The sequence below is a fragment of the Falco punctatus genome, assembly GCF_963210335.1.
Source record: "Falco punctatus genome assembly, chromosome: 4".
Taxonomy (NCBI): Eukaryota; Metazoa; Chordata; class Aves; order Falconiformes; family Falconidae; genus Falco; species Falco punctatus.
The window spans coordinates 31,733,066-31,752,847 of NC_137583.1; the positions used below are offsets into that span (position 1 = coordinate 31,733,066).

At 51.5% G+C, this 19,782-nt stretch overlaps 1 protein-coding gene across 1 annotated transcript in view; it reads left to right on the forward strand.

The window, feature by feature from the left end:
- Positions 1–7,924: 7,924 nt before the first annotated feature.
- Positions 7,925–19,782, forward strand: part of ADAP1 (ArfGAP with dual PH domains 1) — a 62,851-nt gene continuing 50,993 nt past the window's right edge. Inside the window, exons 1-2 of the mRNA XM_080382461.1 lie at positions 7,925–8,293; positions 18,798–18,928. Of these exons, the coding sequence (XP_080238587.1) occupies positions 8,209–8,293; positions 18,798–18,928 (216 nt within the window). The 5' untranslated portion in view covers positions 7,925–8,208. The remainder of the gene's footprint in view (positions 8,294–18,797; positions 18,929–19,782) is intronic.

Below are 19,782 nucleotides of genomic sequence, written 5' to 3' on the forward strand. Positions count from 1 at the left end.
GCTGCTGCCACTCGGGCATTGCACAGAAGCAGCCGTGCTGAGAAAATTGCTGGTAACTCAGGGTGCTGAACCAAGCAGGAGCAAAACCCCCCACTGATAAATGAGCCTTTGCATCCCTGTGAGCAAGCACCAAATAGGAAATCCCAGGGGTGTAATGAGGCTAGTTGCTTTCATCGCCAGGGTTGCCTCCCTCGGCTTTTGCTTTTTAGTGTGGACGTGGGAGTTGTGCTGTGCTGCCTTCAACCCATGGATTTAGCAGGCTCTCTTTAACCCCTTGTCCTCACCACCTATCACTGTGACCACACGCTCCAGGGTGTGCCTGCTGTTTGGCACATCTCCAGTGTGCATGTGCATGCTCACAGCATTTGCTACGGCAGCATGTCTATCCCCCTCCCTCTATGCATTCAAATTTCTGTCTGATCTAGAGGTATATGTGTACTGGGTCCATGCAGCCCAATCCCAGACTGGTACATGTATGGAGAGCACTGGTGATGCCCATGGAGCAGGTGTTAAACAGTCTGTGTGCACAGACATTGGTGTGAATGGTACTGGTGAGCAGAGTGTGGGTTTCGGTTTAGTTCCCCCCTCCTCAAACTGTGCTGCAGATGCCAGTGGGAAAGAGTGCCTGGCATCAGGGAGGGGACATCTCTGGCAGGAGATGCATCCTGGCCTCCTTGTGTGGGGAGATGCTCCGCGTGTGCACGTGCAGCGCAGAGAGGTAGCAGGAACCAGGTCCCTGCAGGGCTTTGGCAATAGATGTGCGAGTGCTGGTCAAAGGGACAGAAATGCCGAGTTTGCCGGCTGCTGGAAAACCACCAGGTGGGTGAAAAATGAGAGCATGTCTGGAACATCTACCTCCATCCTTTCAGCGTGCACAGCGGGAGACTTGCAGGTGTGGCGGTGCCGGCTAGAAGGACTCATTTGAGCAGATGGATGTCTGAATTAATGGCTTTATTTCAGCTTATTTTAGCAAGTAATATTCGGGGGGGGGGGTGGTGTCTGATGTTTATTGTTGAAACTGGAGCTGGCTAGTACTTTAGATCACAGCTCTAATCGGTTGGACTGACTTAGACAGTAAATCACTTTAGCAGCGCTAATAACACCAAGTGACAGGTATAGTAAACCCTCTATTGCAGCAATAACCTGGTCCTGCTGCTTCTTTGACTGGGGTTGGTGCTTCTGCTCTGGTTTGTTTATTAAAGCTCCTTCACCAAAAGTCGCCTGGGTGGCTGCTCCGACTCAGCCATTGAAATGGCTGTTCTGCCATTCCCAGCCTGGCTTGGGCTCTTTTTATAGCCTGCTATAAAATTGTTTATTTTTGCACCTGTTTACGAAGGCTTTTCGGCCACAGGGGTCTCATGATGTTGTTTTCATGGCTTCTGGAGCAGGGCCGCTCTGTTGTTGCTAGAAATAATTGCTGTTAATTAATTCTTTGCTGGTTTTTCTCTGGCAAAGCGTATGGAAATAAGCAAGTGAGCAGTATGCTCTGTATCTTGATGTTGTGGGAGCTTTTAGGAGGCATGCAGTGACATCCAAACAATCCCACCAGCAGCTAGAAGAAGGGTAGGACGTGGTCCTCAACTTTCTGTGGACAACATTGATTGGGGGGAGGCTCAACTACTATCTCCAGTTGTTCAGCATCTTCCCTCAGGCCATTCTCTTTCTAGAGAGAAACCACAACTTTGTTTCCACCGAATGCTTTATTCAAATCACAGCTGAGCAATGTTACAGAAAGTGATTTGGTCTCAGCCGTCTGAGCCGGACCAACAGCTGAAAGCAGCAGTCCGTGATACAAGACTGCCTGCTGGGACCTACAATTGCACTATTTTTTTGCTTTTCCTCTGTGCCCTTTTAAAATGGTTTGTCTTCTTTCTGAGGGACTCGGGCTGTGCTGCAGAGACTTCCAGACCAGAAGTGATGCGCTGGGCTCCAGCCCCACTGTCCTGTGGTCCTGCCTACAGTGTCTCTGCCATCCTCTTTGCACTGGGTCCCTGGCAGGAGCAGCCAGCGGTTCCCAGGACCCCCAAAGCAGGCAGCAGTTGGCTGGGCTGCTTCCTTCTCCACCCTGCAACAGGACATCATGCCATCCAGACTCCTGCTTGAATGTCTCCAAGCTGTTCCTGGAAGGATGAGCCATTTGAGCCAGGAAAAGATTAAATTATTGGAATTGAGCAAAAGCAATTTCCATGATAAGTGTTTGCCCTGCGGTTTGCACGTCGAACCTGTCCTGCTGCTGTCTGTGACTCAGACTGAATTGATGATGGCCCTCTCTGAATAATCACTGTGACTTTTCTTGGAGGAGTTGATAGCCCAACATATGAATATCTTCACACGTATGTTGGCTTTCTCCATACAGAGCTTCCCCAGGCCTAAGTCTTTTAATTAGTATAAATCAGGAATAATCCTAAAAGCAGTGGTCTACCACTGGTGTAGGTGAATTATTGACTTCATTGGTCTGATTTCATCTTCTGTGAGAGCTGAAGAGAGCCTGCCATTAGGCTGTAGAAATCAGCATAGCTCCAGTTGGGTGCCTGGTGACTGCCATGGAGCCAATTGCCCCAGCTGCCCCCTCCACGTCGTATTTTACACTGTATGAAATGGGTTTGGTACAACAGCAACGGGACTGTAGCAGTGAGGGTTTCTTTCTTGCATTGAGGTTTCCCCCTGTGCTGTGGAGTAGACGTACAAATATCCAACATCCTCAAGCTATCAATTATGCCCTCACTCCCTGGGATGTCTCTTGGCTCCCAACCGCCCTGCCAGAGCGACTAAGCAGCCCCTGCGGCCATGTACCGATTTCCAAACCAGTCCATCGCTGTGGTGAGCCTGGCCAGAGCGCAGGCAGAAGAGAAACTGAAAGGATGTCCTGAGGACATGACAGGCTGCCACAGAAAAGTGGTTGGAGCTACTTTCCATTTTATTGTGGCACGGCTGCGAGAGAGCAGTTCTCAGCTCTAGGGTGTTGCAGAAGCCTAAAAAAATGGTGTGTAGGTCAATCAGCAGAGAGATTTTGCTCTGCATCCCCCTTCTTGTCATCATTCTCCCCATTTCTTCTGCCTCACCGAGGATCTCTGTGGCCTGGTGTGCATATTACCTGCCCAGCTATTACATCATGGGAGTGAAAGACTCCCCCTTTTTCACAGTGGTAACACTGAGCTTTGCAACAAAGTTAACAAATATGCAAATGTCAGGAAACCCTGATCTGCAAATTACTTGGCAGTGAGGCACTTTTAGAGTTGCATGATGCCTTTCCTTCTTTGAGGGCCAGTGCAGGTGCAGAGCAGCTCTGCGGACATAGGATTTCACGTCTGTTATTTCTGCACCCTTGCATCATTTTCTCTTGCATCGTCGTCCTCTTCAAGTTGACCAACACATCCTAACCACACAGATGCAGTGCGTGTGCTTTTCCCTCTTCTACAGGAGAAAAATCTCACACGGTTCATAAAGCAATTTGATCAAAATCAGAGAAAGTTGGCATCAGTATCAGGTTTTCAGTTCAAGAGTTTTTAATTGCCCTGGTCTGAGCTTGCTGCTCTGTGGCATTCCTCCCTTCCAGCTGTAGCCGCTCTCACTTTAACTGGATAACCCAGAAAATTAGATACACATTTTTCTTAAAGGAAAAATCTCTAGGATTTTGGATTCTTTCTTTTTTTTTTTTTTTTCTTTTTTTCTTTTGAACAGGAAACCATACTGCAACGGAAACGAGCTGCTTTAGCATGGGTGCGGGTGGCCAGTGCTGTGGCTTGTTCACATAAACCTCCAGCTGCAAGAGCTGCCTCCCCTGCGGTGCTGAGGAAGCCTAAGGGATCCAGCCTGGTGTGTCTATTACTCTAGAGAGTTTTGCTTGAATGCAGTTGCAGTAGCATGAATTATTGATATTTCTGTTAAGGTTTGCTGTTCACACAGGTATTTGTAACACTTCCCCCCGTTATGCTGTGAATGCACTCCTGGGTCTCATAAAGGGTTGAGTTTAACACCATTTTACTTGCATGGTTGTGACATTGATTTAGCCATTTCAGGGCTGGGGCTGCAAAATTAACTAAAAAACAATGTAAGCAGCTCTTTCCTGCTGCAGTCTCAGGGTGAAAGAAGCTAATATGGAAGGGCAAGTAGAAGGTATAGTTATGTCTGTGCATTTTCGGAGCATCACCACAAAGCTGAGGAAAGGTTCCCAGGAATTTCTGAGCATCCTTTGCCCTGACCTCAGAGTCCAGCATTTCCAGAGGCTGCCCTTGCTGCCACTGTGCTTAGCACCTTAGGAGATCACATTAATAATGTCCGTTTCTAAGGCAACAACCTTGTGATTCAGAAAAGACAGAGTTAACAGTGTGTGTGTTTACAAACACATTTTACACATAAATATGTATTTCTATACATATGTATAGAAATTTATATCAGACTTAACAGGTCACTTAGCAGTAGAGAGACAGAAAGCATCTGAATGAGGGTGATGTATTGACAGCAATAACTGGTTTCCAGTTTGGCCAGAGAATTTGTGAGAGGTAGGAGCAAATTCATGAAGCATCCTCTTGGCAGGTCATACCCCCAGGCAAAATGTGGGGACAAGCTCAGAGAAGGTGTCCACTTCTGTGGGCACGGGCAGGAAGGGACAGTCCAACATGGACAAGCCTGAGCAGCAGTGCCCGTCAGCCTCCCGGGAGCCCGGCCAGCCTTGCTGGGGCAGCTTTCGCCCTTTACCCTGTGTGGGATGGTAGACTCTGACCCTGTCCCTGCTCAGCACCAGGAATCACAATCTTTAGAAGCCAATGTCCACCAGGAGAGCCTCACTGCCTGCCCTGGATCAGCACTGTGCTGACTGACACTGGAGCAACACCCAGCCTCTTAACCTTGGATAAACCAGCAGTAAATCCACAGACATACGTGTATATAGGTGAGATGGAATCAAGCCTTTGATTTTCCACTGAACAAAAGTTTATCTTCAATTCTGGCTCATTTAGTTCCAACTTTTCTCTTTCTTCTTCCATGTCCCCTCCACCCACATGGGCTGTTTGTTTCCTGATGTGAAGTCTGGAGTAATTGTGATGGGACTTAAATGCTGAGGTCCGCTATTGATCGACCCTCGCTGGCCCTGTTCTCCTGCTCCGCCCGTCCTTTATGAAATGCTCCCCTCTCATCATTGACAGCAAGCTCTGTTATATTTGATTTTATTACAAGATATAAATTTCTGTCTGCAGCCCTGGTTTCCAGCACGCGGAGGAGAGAGAGAGGGATTGCCTAGCAACCAGGAGAACAAAAAATTAAGAGAATCAATAAGTCTTACTGGAAAGCTAAACAGACTTTAAAACCAACCCCCCTCCCTCCTCCCAGCCCCTGCCCTCGGTAAATTCATGATGATGTGCAGCATCACGGCTATTGCATGAAGAATTCAGCAAGTGCATATTTTGGAAAAGCCGGTGTGCAAATGAAAACCCAGCCTAACCTGGCCTCAGGCAAAGCTCTGGTCCGGTGGGCGTTTACACCGACAAGCTTGAGTACAGCTCAGGTGTGGAGGATTGGGGATAAGATACTGTCTGGAGCTGGTTTTACTGGGGGGATGTCAGATGTCGGTGCTCTGCTCCAGGTTAGTGTTAGTGACCCAGAGGCTGGGGAAGGTGAGTGTCTGGATGCAGCAGCTCAGCTTCTCCACAAAAGGCCCCTGTGGGGGATTATGCCTTTGGTGAGTGTGGGAGTGGGTTTCCAGACATCACCAGCCTACACTTGTAAAACCAGCAAACCCCAGCATGATGCGTAATGCTGCAGTCAGCAAGGAACAGTCCAACATCAGTTTAAAACGGTCAAAAAATCAACTTGGTTACAGGTGCTTGTCTGAGAGCACATACACAAAGGTCATTTAGGAAAATATATTCCGGGCAAGGGGAGCATTGTAAATGTACGTGGCCATGATTCTGCCCGTTTTTAAGGGTGTATGCTGTTTTCTCCCACAAAGTGTTGCTTGGAACCTGCTCACATCATGTACATTTGCAGGACCAAGATGGTGATTTGGTTGTGGAAGTTGTCCAGGAGCTACTGGGACCTTCCTGCTGCAGACACTCCTGCATGCCCTGGACCTCACGGGGAGCATGAATGGCGTGAGCTGAGCTTGCAGGAGAGTGCTCTGCTTTGCTGGAGGAAGCAGAGATGAATGATTTGAATGGGGGACTTGCTCTGCAAAACCAAAAATGTTTCCATAAGCAGAGCTGTATAAACCACAGGTAGGTCATAGCAGCACCACACATGCCTGTGACCCATACCTGAGAGGAAGGTTTCAGCAGGGGTTAGAGCGCCAGCCTACAAGGCACAGCTCTGAACCCCTCCTTGGCCAAAAGCTTCCCGCATACCCCCTCTGGTCCTTAGCCGGTAAAACAAGGACAGGAGCTTTACCCCATAAGTGGCATGAGATCACAGAGTCATAGGATGGTCAGGGTTGGGAGGGACCTCTGGGGATCATCCAGCCCAGCCCCTGCCACAGCAGGGTCGCCTGGGGCAGGTCACACAGAGCCACATCCAGGCGGGTTCTGAACGTCTCCAGAGGAGGAGACAGCGCAGCCTCTGCGGGCAGCCTGTGCCCGTGCTCCGGCACCCTCCAGGGAAAGGAGTTCTGCCTCGTGTTCAGGTGGAGCTTCCAGTGCCGCACCTTGTGCCCGTTGCCCTTGTCCTGCCGCTGGGCACCACCGAAAAGAGCCCGGCCCCGTCCTCCTGGCACCTGCCCTTAAGGTGTTTGTAGACCTTGAGAAGCTCCCCTCAGCCTTCCCTGCTCCGGGCTGAACAGGCCCAGCTCCCTCAGCCTCCCCTCACAGGGGAGATGCTCCGGGCCCCCCATCACCTCCGCAGCCCCCGCTGGCCCCTCTCCAGCAGCTCCCTGTCTCTCCTGACCTGGGGAGCCCAGCACCGGACACCGCACTCCAGACGCGGCCTCACCAGGGCAGAGCAGAGGGGGGGGATCCCCTCCCTCGTCCTGCTGGCCACGCTCCTCCTCGTGCACCCCAGGGTACCAATGGCCACCTTGGCTACAAGGTCACGCTGCTGGCTCCCGGTGGTACACTCATGGAGATACGTGGGTGGCTGCACCCTCGGTCCCAGCAGCACAGTCACGATGACAGGGGCCCGCTGCCACCCTGCCCAGGGCGGGGGGCGGGGGGGGTGGGGTGGCAGGGAGGGGGTTCTCCCCTGACACTCCCTTGACACCATGGAGGCGTATAAAAAGCACGGGCAGATGCTGGGAGCACAGACCTGCCAAGGTGCAAGGATGGAAGGTGACAGTGATGTGTGCTCAGCAGGACGGTGGTGAAGGAAAGGCATGGGTGGGTAGCAGTGATACGTTTACAAGTACCCCCAAAAGATGCTGGTGTTACAGAGGCACCCCAAAAGCACTGCTCACTAACCCACCGGGGTGCTCCAGCCGGGAGACCCCACCCCGTGAGCGATGGGGTGCTGCAAGCCACCACCTTACCCAGCCAAAGACCTCCAACCCCCTCCCCACTGATACACCAGTCCCTCTCTCCCGGTGGGTGAGACCTCCCCCCGGCCGGGCGGTGGGGCCGGGGCATGCACGGGCACCCCAGCTTCAGCCTGGGGCGGGACCGCCGGGGGCCGGGGACACCCGGGGGTGAGGACACCCGGGGTGGTGGGATGCCCTGACGCAGGGGGAGCCCCACGGGGCCGGGGACACCCGGGGGGTGGGATGCCCTGACGCGGGGGGACCCCACGGGGCCGGGGACACCCGGGGGGTGGGATGCCCTGACGCGGGGGGACCCCTACGGGGCCGGGGACACCCGGGGGGTGGGATGCCCTGACGCGGGGGGACCCCCACGGGGCCGGGGACACCCGGGGGGTGGGATGCCCTGACGCGGGGGGACCCCCACGGGGCCGGGGCGCCCCGGCGACGAGCGGCCGCTGGAGGTCGCGGGCGAGCGGCGCAGGGAGCCGCCGGCCCCCCGGGCCCGGAGGAAGGCGGAACCGGCGCCGTGCCCGGGCGGGCGGCTGCGGCGGCAGCTCTGGCAGCGGCGGCGGGGCGAGGAGGCGGCCAGGGCAGGAACCGGCGCGGTGCGTCCCGCCGCCGGAGGCGTTCACCTTGCGCGGGGCGAGCGGGGCCGATGGAGCAGCCCGGGCGCGCCGCCCGCCTCGCCAGCGCCCCCCGCCCCGCGCCATGAGGCTGCCGTAGCCGCGGCGGAGCCCAGCGGAGCCCCGCGCCGCCCGCCCGCCGCCCCCATGGCGAAGGAGAGGAGCAGGAAGGCGCTGCTGGAGCTGCTCCAGCGGCCGGGCAACGCGGCGTGCGCCGACTGCGCCGCCCCGGGTAAGGGCAGGGCGAGGCGGGGGGCGCGGGCGGCGGCCGCACCTGCCCGCACGGCACGGCACGGCACGGCACGGAGCCGCACGGCTGCACGGAGGACGGCGGCGGGGTGGGGGGCTCCGCTCATCCCAGGGAGGGCGGGGGCTGTGCCCGCCGAGGGGGTGCCCGCCACCCCCCGCCGGGGGATGCAGCGGGGGATGCTGCGGGGCAGGGTGGAGGGCTGGGGGCGCGCTGCCGCCGTGCCCGCCGAGCCGAGGTACAGCCCCCCCCCCCGCCCGGCTCCGCACCCGGCCGTGGCAGCGCTGATGTCATCCCCGGCGGGTCCCCGCGGTCTGCAGTGCAGCCCGGGCCTCGGTAGCCCGGCGGCGGGCGGGGGGCTCTGTCCGGGGAGAGGGCGGGGGGTGCCCTGTGCCGCTGCAGGCGGCTTGTCCCCCGCCAACAGCCCGGCCGTCGCCGCTGCTCCTGCCCTGGGGCCGAGCGCCCGGCGGGGGCACCCACCCCCAAGCCCGGGCCGGCGACGAGCGCCTGCCCCCAGCACCGCTCGGCCGTGCCCCTGCTCCCCCCGCGGCGCCGGGGGACCCGAGCGAGGAGCATCTTCCCCGCCCGTTGCGCCATGTGCGAGCGGGGGAAGCCTCTGCCCTTCCCGAGCGGGGTCTGCATGGCGTGGTGGGACCTGCCGCTGAGAAGCTTAGCAAATTGCATAGCGAGTCACTTTCATTATTATTATTATTATTATTTTCAATCACGATGTAGAAACATCTAAATTTGTATGGGCTTGAGCAGGATGGCTCTGAAGAGGTGCAGGGAAAGGGTGTCCTTTCCAGCCTCTGTCATTCTGTAGGTTAAAGAAAACCCAACGCTTCAGCTGAACCTTATTTTTTCCAGCTGTTGATCTATTTAGGATTCCAACATCTATTGGATACCACCCTCCAGTTCGTACCATTACCAGTGGTTTTATGTCTCTAAGCTACATCTCGGGACACCGCAGTTCACTTTCAGATGTGCTGTGTCCCCTGGGTACCTGGCTGCAAAGGACAAAGAACTTTCTGCGTAGCGTGATCTGCTTTGCAGCGCTGCTCTGCCTGCTCCCACCCATCTGCTGCCTGGCACTGCCTAACTGTACCAGCCCACCTCTGAGCTACCTGGCTGAGCACAGCTTGGGCTCACCAAAGAGGTGTCTGCCTAAAGTTTTCCTTCCTGGAGAAGGCTTGATGAGCCTGGGCTATTCAGATCAATGGGGTGATCCTCCCTTGCCCTGTGTGTAATATAAAGCCCCTCTGCAAAACGGGAAGTTTCTCAGCATCAGCAGGATGGAGGTGAAGCTGTAGGTTAGTAAAATAGCTCACGTCAGGGAAAGAGGGTTGTTGTTAAAGGCTCCGAATGGGCTTGTAAAACAGCAAAAGTGCATTTTGCTTTTGGTGACATTTGCATGCAGAGATGTCTTAGTGAATCTGAAACTCGGAGAGGAGAATTTGGGCCAGTGTCTTTTGTAACGCAAGATGTGCTATATTAATACTATTCAGCCTCTCTTCTGAACCATCACGGCATTACTTCCCTGGGACTGGATCTCTGTTTGTCAACCCAATTTCTTTAGTGATCGTTTTGCTTCACTTTCTTTGGCAAATGAGGGCTACTCATGGTGCTGTAACGTGATTGTCCGCCTGGGAGTGACAATAAACTTGACATGCCCTGGGCTGCTTAACATAAAGTATATAACTTGTGTCTGTAGGTAATACATACCGTATTCAGGTTGAATTCTGTTACTCATCCCAGGCAGGTCTGGCAGGCCAGGTGTCTCTGAGTGTGAGATAATGCAGGATGGGTCCAGAGAGCCTCCAGGATGGGATGCGAGTACGTTCTTTGCTGAGAAGTGGGATGCACACAAAAATAAAGGGAAAAGCTGGAACTGTGTGGACAGCTAGACACGAGAAAAGTACCAAAGCAGAGAAAATAAAGTGAGAATGAAAGAAGAGGGAGGGTGAGGAATGAACAGAAGATGAGGAAAGCAGGGCTTGTGCTTTCCCACATGTGTGTATCATCATAGTGCTGATGTGGTGCAGGTGGGGGAGATGCAAAAGGTCAAGATCCCTGATTTATTATTGCTGCTTCTCAGGTGGGTGTGTTTCTTTCCCTGAAACCCCCAGTTAGTGCGGGATCCATGATAAGAGGTAGCCATTTAGCTCAGCAATACTGATAACAAAGAACAGGATGGGTCATAAATATAATGGGAAAATTCTTTGTTAGTCACTTTAATTTGTGGTTTTGGAAGTCAGCTGGGTTTTCTTTTGCTCTTGGAAATATCTGTTTCAGAAATCAGCCAGTCAGTGAAAGTTTTTTGTTTTTTTTCTTCTCTGCTGTCAAAAAAGGTATTTTCTTTTGTTACTGTTCTGGTACTTGGGTGAGGAGGCTCGATAGCCACAGCCCTGAAGTAACAGCTTGTCCCAGGTATTACATACTCGGGTAATAAAAACCTGGGTTCCTGATGCAGAAGAGCTCGCAGCTTGGCATCCTTCCAGCTAAGCTGTGACCGTGCAAAAAATCAAAGCTCGGGATGGACAGGGAGCATCAGGGGAGGCAGTGCTTTTCCTCCTAGGCTGTGTAACTTTGTCCCCTGCAGCGTCGTTGCATCTCCTTGGGGAGATCCAGGCAAAGCCTGACGATGGCCTGGGTCTGGGCAAGAATTTGCCACTTAATTGAGGATTATTTTAGTGGCCAAGTCCTACAAGCAGGGCTGCGATGTTCAGGGCATGTGTTTCCCCTGGTTTGCACACAGGATATGTACACTTGCTGGGTGGAATGTGGTATTGAACGTGATGCTCAGGAAGGTCAGATCTGTGTTTTCCCCAGGACCAGTGTGTATGTCTGGCAAAAAATCTCTCGTGCAAAAGCAGAGCTTCCAAAAGCTCCTCCCAGATTTTGAGGGCATGTCTCAGGTAGGGAGAACGGGTTTACCGTGGCCCTAGCATGAAAGCTGGGGATGCAGAAAGGATGCTAAAGTAGAAACTGAAAATCTGAGTGGAACAAAACCTGGGAGGTTACATTTTTCACTTGCAGGTTTGGGGTTGGTTCTTTTGTTTTTAAGTTTCTACTTAGGTTTTTATTAATTGTATGTTTACAAAACCTTAATTTGCATTAAAGGTTGTTTTGGATAAAAAGTGTTTCAGTTACAAAAATGTCATCCATCTGTAATGAATAATGAGATTGTGTTAGCTACATCTTTGAGACTGAGTTCTGGGGTAGGAGCCACTGCAATAAAGTGGTTATTTGGGGCACTGGGTGCCCTGTCATTATGCACTTCTCTATTGGAGTCAGGGTCCGGGATGTTGGTTTGCAGCTGTTTGTTTTGGTGGGTTTAAAGATGTGCTTTCACAGTGAAGACAGCATGGTAAATGCAGTCTTAAGTGCAAACTGAGCAATCTTACTGAATTGCTGGTGTGTAATGGCTCTCATGTATTAGAATAATCTTTTTTTCTTCAGACTAATGTGGCAGTTCAGCCTTTTCTTTCTTTTTTTTTTTTTTCCCCCCTAAATGATTCTTTGTCTCAGGCAATCTTTCCTCACATCATGAGACGGATGGTTATCTCAGGGCATAACAATACCTTGAGTATTTCTCTCTTTACTCCATTTTTCTGTGACTTAGGCTTGTGTTTCCACAGGGAGAGAAGCGTTTTACATTGTAGGAGGACAGGGAGGCTCTGAAGACAGAAATGGAAATCCCATCAAAGTGATCCTGCAGTTTATGTGGCTTGCTTTTATCGTTTTTATCTTTCCTGTTGTGGATGAATTACTGGGACATGGACCCTGGGTAACATCAGCCCCTGTGCCCAAGGCTCAGAGGGGGCGAGGGATGGAGAAAGAACAGAAGGAGGGGAGCTGGTGTCGGAGCTTTGTGCTGCAAAGCTGGGCAGATCTGGTATTTTGGTGTCACGGTGTGTATAAAAGCCAGAGGGTGGGTGGTGGGTGGCTGAGGTGGTTGTAAACACCTTTCCTGCAGGCCCAGCATCTTCCCATTTCTAAAGCAGGTGAATCTTTTCCATTCCCTTGATGCCATGAAGTGAGGGTGGTGATGAGAGGGGAAGCACAGGAATGCTGGGGATTGCTTGATTTGCTCGGGATTGGGGGGGGGGGGGGGGAGGGGGAGGGGGCATTGAAAGGGATTAATCTCAGCCCTCTCCTTTCCCTATCCAACCACCGGTCCTGAAAACACAGATCGGGAAGACAACCGAGTGAGTCATCGGGTCCTGCCTAGTGCTGTCATCTGCAGCGACATCTCCCCATCCCCGCCGTGGAGCGATGGGGCTCTGCCGTGCAGCTAGTTCTCTCTCTTGCCCCCACTACCTCCTACTGGAAAGCTGTTCCAGAGCTTCACCGCTCTAATGGCGTGAAACAGGCTTTTCGTTTTCAGTCTGAAAGTGGAAACTTGTTCCCGCACCTCCATTGTCCTCTCACTTAAAAGAGTGATTTGTTTTTTCCTGGGAATTTGCCAGCCCTTCTCCCCGGGCATAAGCAGATTGGAGGGGTAAGAAGGAAAAAAAAAAATAATCCCACAGCAGTCATGTTTAGCTCAATGCTGCTTTCTGCAGGGAAAAGGACTTTTTGAAACAAAGGAGGTTTAATGTGACGGTGTTTTCTGTCCAGCCTTGGTGCCTGGGTTGCAGCACAGTCGTGGGCTGCAGCGAGCAGAGGGGGCTGCTGAGACCTGCCAGCAGAATAAAAAGCCTTTGGCAAGTTTAGTGCCTTCACTGAAAAAATTTCCTACTTAGGAGTGTTGGTGGGAGGCTGTTTGGCTTCAGTTTTAACATCTTTTATTGTTATTTTTAAACATGCATGACCAAAGTCTGTTTATTAACCTCCTAATCTTTCCTCAAAGTAAATAGCAACAGAACTTTGGTGCGGAACACAAGGTTGTCCTGACTGGGGCATTGAGGAAATCAGCAGCAGCTGAGCCGCAAGCAGAAAAGGCTTTCGGCTTGTGTTGGTGGCACCAAAATCCCTGTGATTATATCCCGTGTCATAGGGCATGAGTTACCTTTCTAGCACAGAGTAAAAAAGGTTTTGCCTACCTGGAGAGGTCCTTCTGTCCCCTCTAATTGGTCTTTATCACCTCAAACAGGGGAGAGAGAGATCAAAAAAAATCTGTTGAATCTCCATCCCAACAAAACACTGGCTCCCACCCAGCTGGTGTAGCAGGGATGCAGCCAGGCAGCTAATTAAGGGTCAGGTCGTTTGTGTGCTGGCAGATGCATTAATGGGGTATTGCTGTGCATTGGCCACGTTCTCAGAGATACTTGTTGTAGCAATGTACTGTGCTATGTATAGTGATAACTGTGGTTTAAGGCAGAAGGTGGAGCAGGGGTAAGTTTTGAGACTCGAGCTCTTGCTCTTGTGTCGTGGCTATTTTGAGACTACTGCTGCTCTGCTTCATGTGATTTTGTGTTGATGGCATCCAGGGATTTTCAAACTGGAGCCCTATGTTTATATTCTGGATACAGGAAAAATTGGTAATTTATTTAAAAAAAATCCACTGCCACCCCACTTCCAATTTTCTCTGCTCTCCTGGTTTGTGTAAATTGTCTATGTTTTGGGTTGGTTCCTCTTGATTGTTATTTTTCTGGGTCCAGCCTTCGTTCTTCCCTCCATGGGCTGCTCTTCTGTTCAGTAACGTTGGGTTCAAGCTGCAGAGTCTGTTGTTCTCTGTGCTGGGTTTTTCTGGGGCTTGTGGTGGCAAAAGGGGCTGGGGTGGTGCAGCTGATTTCTGAATTTAGCCCTGTGGCCCAAGTGTTTTACTTTTGCTTTGGATGCTTCTCTAATCTCTGGCTGTGTCTTCCCTTTCAGACAAACAAGATGGGGAAAAAACCACCCCAATGTGCTTCTCTGGAGTGTAGTTTAGCTTTGTTTATTTTTTCAATTTTTAAAATGACGTTGCATTAAATTTTTGTTTTGAAAGTTGGGTCACTACATTTTTATAATCTATTTGGAAGTGACCAGAAATCTCCACCACACTGGGCAGTGAAAGCCTTCTAGAGCTGGCATTGGTTGTCCTGGAGCAATGATGCTGCAGGGTAAGAGACTTTCTGCACGTACAGCAGTGTACTTGGTTTAATGTTCCCCTTGCTCTGTGTTAGTCCTTATTCTTTTTGGCTTGAAATAATGGAATATAATAATTTGTGTGGAACTTAAGCATGCTGGCAAGTTTTCATTAGGCTTCACTGCTGTTTGATTGAAACTCTGGAGGCTTAGGAAAAAAATTATCTTTTTTGGGTAGTACTCAAAAGGTCCAGATTGCCATTTCAGTGTGCTTTTTTGGGACCCGCCCAGACAAAATGGCTTAAATAAAATTACTGAACTCCCCAGTGATGTCCAGGATGGAGAACACATTCCAGCTGTTTAAGTGTCTATTAGCAAGGTGGACTTCACCTAGCTATGGAGACCTCAGCTTGTCAGTTGTACAGCCGGGGGTCACTAGTTCACTAAACTAACGGTGCTGATCCAAAACACACTTGTCTGTTAGGAAGATGCTTATGTGAAGCTATTCACATGCTTGATAAGATGTTGTCTTATCTTGAAGCAATGGTGCAGTCATTGGAAGAGTTGGAGTCTGTGATTAGGTTGGAGATTGCTGGCATTATTTGCCGTGTTCTGGAGCTACGAGTTTTTCACATCATTTGTGCTGGAGAGCAGAAATGAAGAGAGAGGGACTGTGGCATGCTTGGGCAGCGCCGGAGCTGCCTACAGCCCCAAACCTTACAACAGGGCTTGGGAAAAGCATCCCTGCAGAAGTGGGTGCTCACCCTGGCCAGCAGCCCTCTGCCTGGGGATCTGTCACCAGTTCCAGCAGAAGATGGGTGGGTGTAGCAATCTCCTAGCTAGGTTTCTTCAAAAAAGGAGTCACAAGTGCGGGGAGTGGGTGAGAAGGGGAAGCGGCATTGGCAGAGCCCTCCAGAAGATGAAGTCAGGGAATCCTCCACCCTCCTTCTTCCGTGGGCAGAGTGGTGGCATGGGGGGGTCAGAAGACTGCACCAGCCTGGGGGGCTTGTGTGGGTCCATATCCCTCTGGCCTGTTTAGACAATGCTTAGAAATTCCTTTTGGCTTTCAACTAAAGTCCGGGAGGGGCCTGGGCTGGGTTGCCCAGATGTCTTCAGCCAGGAGAGCAAGAGCCATGATCTCTAATAACAACAGTGACATTTCAGAGAGACTTCTCCCAGTAGATTGGTTGGTTCTGGGGGATTTTGCTCCTTAGCAATTTTTTGGATGGGGCTAGCTCAGCGCTTAGGGCCTTTGAATTCTCCTGCCCGGTGTTCCCTTTGGCACTAAAACCAACTGCCAAATCTGTGGCGTTCTGGGCCGCAGCTGTCCCGGCAAAGCAGCACACAACCTGCTGAGCATCTACAACTCTTCTTTCCACCCTTGCCATGTGATCTGGGATTTAAGAGATATGTATTTTTAAAACCAGAAGAGCGATGAAGAGGAAGTCGCTATTAATACACAGCAGCAATGCAAAGCGCTGGTAGCGGGTCTGGTGGGGCAAGTGAAATGAGCAGCTCTGGCATGGTGCTCCTCGAAGTTTGCTGTGTGGGGTGCTGTTGGTGTTCGGTGGACATGGAGCTTGGGTCTAGGCAAGAGAGGAAACACTGAAAGGAAGGTGACCAGGAGGAGACAGCGAGCAGGTGTGGTTTTCTTGAACAAGCTGAGAGCATCCTTTCCAAGGGTTGGGTCACCACTGACCCTGTGTCTCTGTTTGCTCCCCTGAAGTACTGTCTTCTGGAAACCATGCACATGTGACCCTGCCTATATGGTTCCCTGATTCTATGATTTAGTCCAGCTTTTCCTTTCTTAATTAGATGTGGCTTGACGTGGTGTGGAGCAGGGGGGAAGCATATTTAAGAGTCTGGTTTAAAGAAAATACTGTTTTTGTGAGGAGAACACTTTAAAGTGCCAGTTGTGATTGAAACCCATTGCTTGAGGTGCTGTTTACCCTTGCCAAGAAGAGATGGCTTGGGTGTGAGTTGGCTCAGTGTCCACTGGAGCTGGAGCCTCCTGTCTGAGCCTGAGGATCTCCTTGCGGAGTGTTCCTCCACCCAGCCGTGTCCTCCTCCCTGGCTGGAGGAAGGTGTGATGTCCCCTGGTCCTGTTGCTCACAGCATTGCAGGCGGCAGAGGGGTTACTTCTTTGGAACTCCATAGAGGGCTCCAAGAGAGGACTTTGGAAACACGAGTCTAGGAAGTTGTAGACAATATGAAGAAATTCGCCTGCGTGCCTAAGATAAATCTGTTAAAACAGGCATTGGGGCTCCTAATAAAACCTGTGGAGGCCAACACATGCTTTTGTACGCCTTTCTCTTTGTCTGGCACCATGTTGATCAGATGTTGGTACATCGAGAAGGCTTGAGCACGGTTACGGAGCGGCTGGGAGCCATGGCCATGTTAGCTCCCTACTCCAACTGTTGCTGCCATGGCTTCCTCTTCCTCGCTACTGCTGCAGCTCTGTGGCCGCCCCATCCTCCAGACCCTCTTGCCTTTCCTCGTGCCAGATCCTCTGTGTGGAAGTCAGAGAGGTGGGTTTTTCAGCAGGAGACCCCAGTGCTTTCACCATGCCTGACTCCCACCGTTGGGTCCCATGGTCCTGGGCTACCACGGGGCAGCAGTGCTGCACCTTGGAGTACTTTTGTGGTGGGAGGTTTGGTGGGTCCCAGATGTTGATTACAGCCACGTATTTGGAGGTGAGAGAGGACAGCACAAGGAGCTAAAGCACAGAAACGTGCGTGAGCGTGCAGAGCTCTTGCTTCTTGTTGCCAACCTGTAACCCAATAACTGGCAGCAATCTTCACGATCTGAAGAAGTGGGGATGCCTGGCCTGGGGTGTGAAGCCGGGTCACCTGGTCCTCGTGGGAGGAGCAGGGTGAGGGTGTGGAGGTCGGGGCTGGTGGGGGTCCTCTTGGCATGGCTGGATGTGGGCAGCACTCGGTTGCAGCTGTGGCGCACTTAGATCGACGTGACTGGTTTTGTGTTTGCCAGGCTTGAGCTGCGGTCATTGGGGTCTTGCAGGAGGATGAGAGACCACGTGAAACGGAAAACCAACACCTTTATTTGTGGCTGCTGGTGCCAGCCCTGTGCTGGGGGAACTGAGGCTGGTGGGTCTTGTAACAGCTTGGGAATTTGCTCCCCTCCTGGGTGGGCACCCAGCCATGTCCGATGAAGCTGCTCGTTTAGCTCTGGGGTTTATATCTGAACACAGCCACCTCTGGGGAACCAGATCTGCCTTCCCTGGGGTGTGCTGGGGAGGCTGGTGGCCCTCCCTGCGGGCAGGGCTGGTGGCAGACCCTCATCCCCCGTGCAGAGGAGCTGCCTTGCCCCTCAGCCTGCTCCCACTGCACTGACACAGCCAGACCATTAAATATGTATAAGGAGGAGAAAGCGCATTCCCTTGCTTTTTATAAATAATTGCTGCGCTGTGAGGAGTATTTAGTGTAATTACTGCGGGGGAATAAACAAATGATAATGGTTTGTGAGAATGGAAGACCTGCCCTTATCCCTCGACAGCCTGATGCGATGGGGCAGCCGGGGACTCCTGCCCGCACAGGTCTGGGGGAGGCTGGGGCGAGGGGACCTCCGTGGAGGGGACGGGGAGGATGTAGGGCTGACTTGGTGACTTGCAAGGCAGCCCTTTCTGCCGGGGCGCAGCTGGAATAGCAGGGGCTGACATTTGCTTGTTGGAGTTCAAACAAAGATCCCTGTATTGGCTTTATTGGCGAGGCAGCGCCAGGGACACTGGTGGATGTGTCCTGCCCTCCGCCTGTTCCTCTCTGTCTCCCATCCTGCAGGCAATGCCTTTCCCGAGGAGGAATTTGGAGGCAAGGGACTTGTGTTTCAAGTGCTTTGTGTGAGATGTCAACTCGGGGCTGTAAACAGTGCATAGTTTTGCTCAGAGAAAGTGCAGAGCTGCCCCTGGCAGCGTTTCTCCGTTAAGGCAAGAGCTGGACACCTCCTGGTGTGGAGGGCTGTGCTGCTGGGCAGTCATAGCTGTGGGAGGGAAGTCTGTCTGTGGAACACTCCCACTGTAAAAAATAAGTAAAATAAAATGAAAAATAGCAAGACAAGGGAGCAGCATAGCGGTTTCCCTGGGCTGTTTGGTGTAATTGTGCAATTTCTGTTCCATGCAGCACTTGGGTGGGATTTGCTGATGGAAGTTGGACATTCACCTCTTACCTTCGTGTGAGCGTGGAGTGAGTTTTGGAGGTCTCAGGCATGTGCAGTTGTCTGTATATTGGGCTTTTTTGAGATTGCAGGTCTGTTAATTATTAGCTTCATTTGTGCTACTATCAGTGTAAACTAGCACATATCTCTTTTTTGCTTGTATATTTATTTGATGCTTTTAAAATCGGGGAACTTGGAGCTGGTGACTTCCGAACTCCCCTGCCATGCCCGGTCCTGCCCTGTCTCTCCTTCCTCCTGCGCTGAATCCAATACACCAGTCAAGTGGAATTGTCTCTTTCCTTCTTGCTTTCAGATCCGGACTGGGCATCCCACAGCCTAGGGATCTTCATCTGCTTGAATTGTTCAGGAATCCATCGCAATATTCCCCAAGTCAGCAAAGTGAAGTCGGTCCGTCTGGATGACTGGGATGATGCTCAAGTGGAGGTATGTGCATTGGAGACTTGGGAGTACCAGTGAGTTTGGGTCGCTGCATTTTACCAGCGCAGCTGTAAACCTGAGTCCTTTTGAAAGGTGCCACAACAGATGGGATTTCAGAAAACATGTCTAGATAATTCCCCAATGTGGCAACAAGGTCTGTCATGCTGATTGGAAAATGGAATAGCCATTTCATGAAGTTGTGAGGATTTCCCCACCCCAATAAAAGTGTCAATGAAACAGAGTGTGTAGAAATTACTAATTTTAAATTAATTGTCTTGTGTTTCTTACATTACTGCTAGCCTAGCCTTGACAGTAGACTAGACCTCAAGTTTACCAGCCCTGGCCCAGCTCAGCATTTTCTGTTTTTTTTTCCATTTGGTGTTGAAGACTCTTAAACTCACATCTTGAAGAACCGAACCCTCACAGTATGGGTTTGAATTCTCTCTCTTGATGCCACCCCCATGCCTAGGTTTGGGTGATGTTGCTAGAGGCCAGCCTGCCCAGGAAACTGCTCTCCTTTGACTGTTGGTGTCTCTAAAGGCACGAAGAATGCTGTCAGTCATTGATCTTTACCTTCTGTGTTGTAGATTTGAGGCTTACCTGAAAGCCACAGCTCATGGACTCATGTGTTTTATGAGGAAAAGAGGCCTTTGTGTTGCATGGATTTTCCCATCCCTGATTTTTTTGAGACTAGAGTGCGTGTGTAAACTTGAGAAGCTCAAAAACATGAAAATAATGAAATAAAATGCTTAGGGGGAAGTAAAAAAAGGAGAAAGCTTAGCTGCATGTTATGCTTGTATGCTAGGCGTTTGATACAAGACGTAACGTATTTAGCATGGCTGCCTGGAAAAGAATGGGAT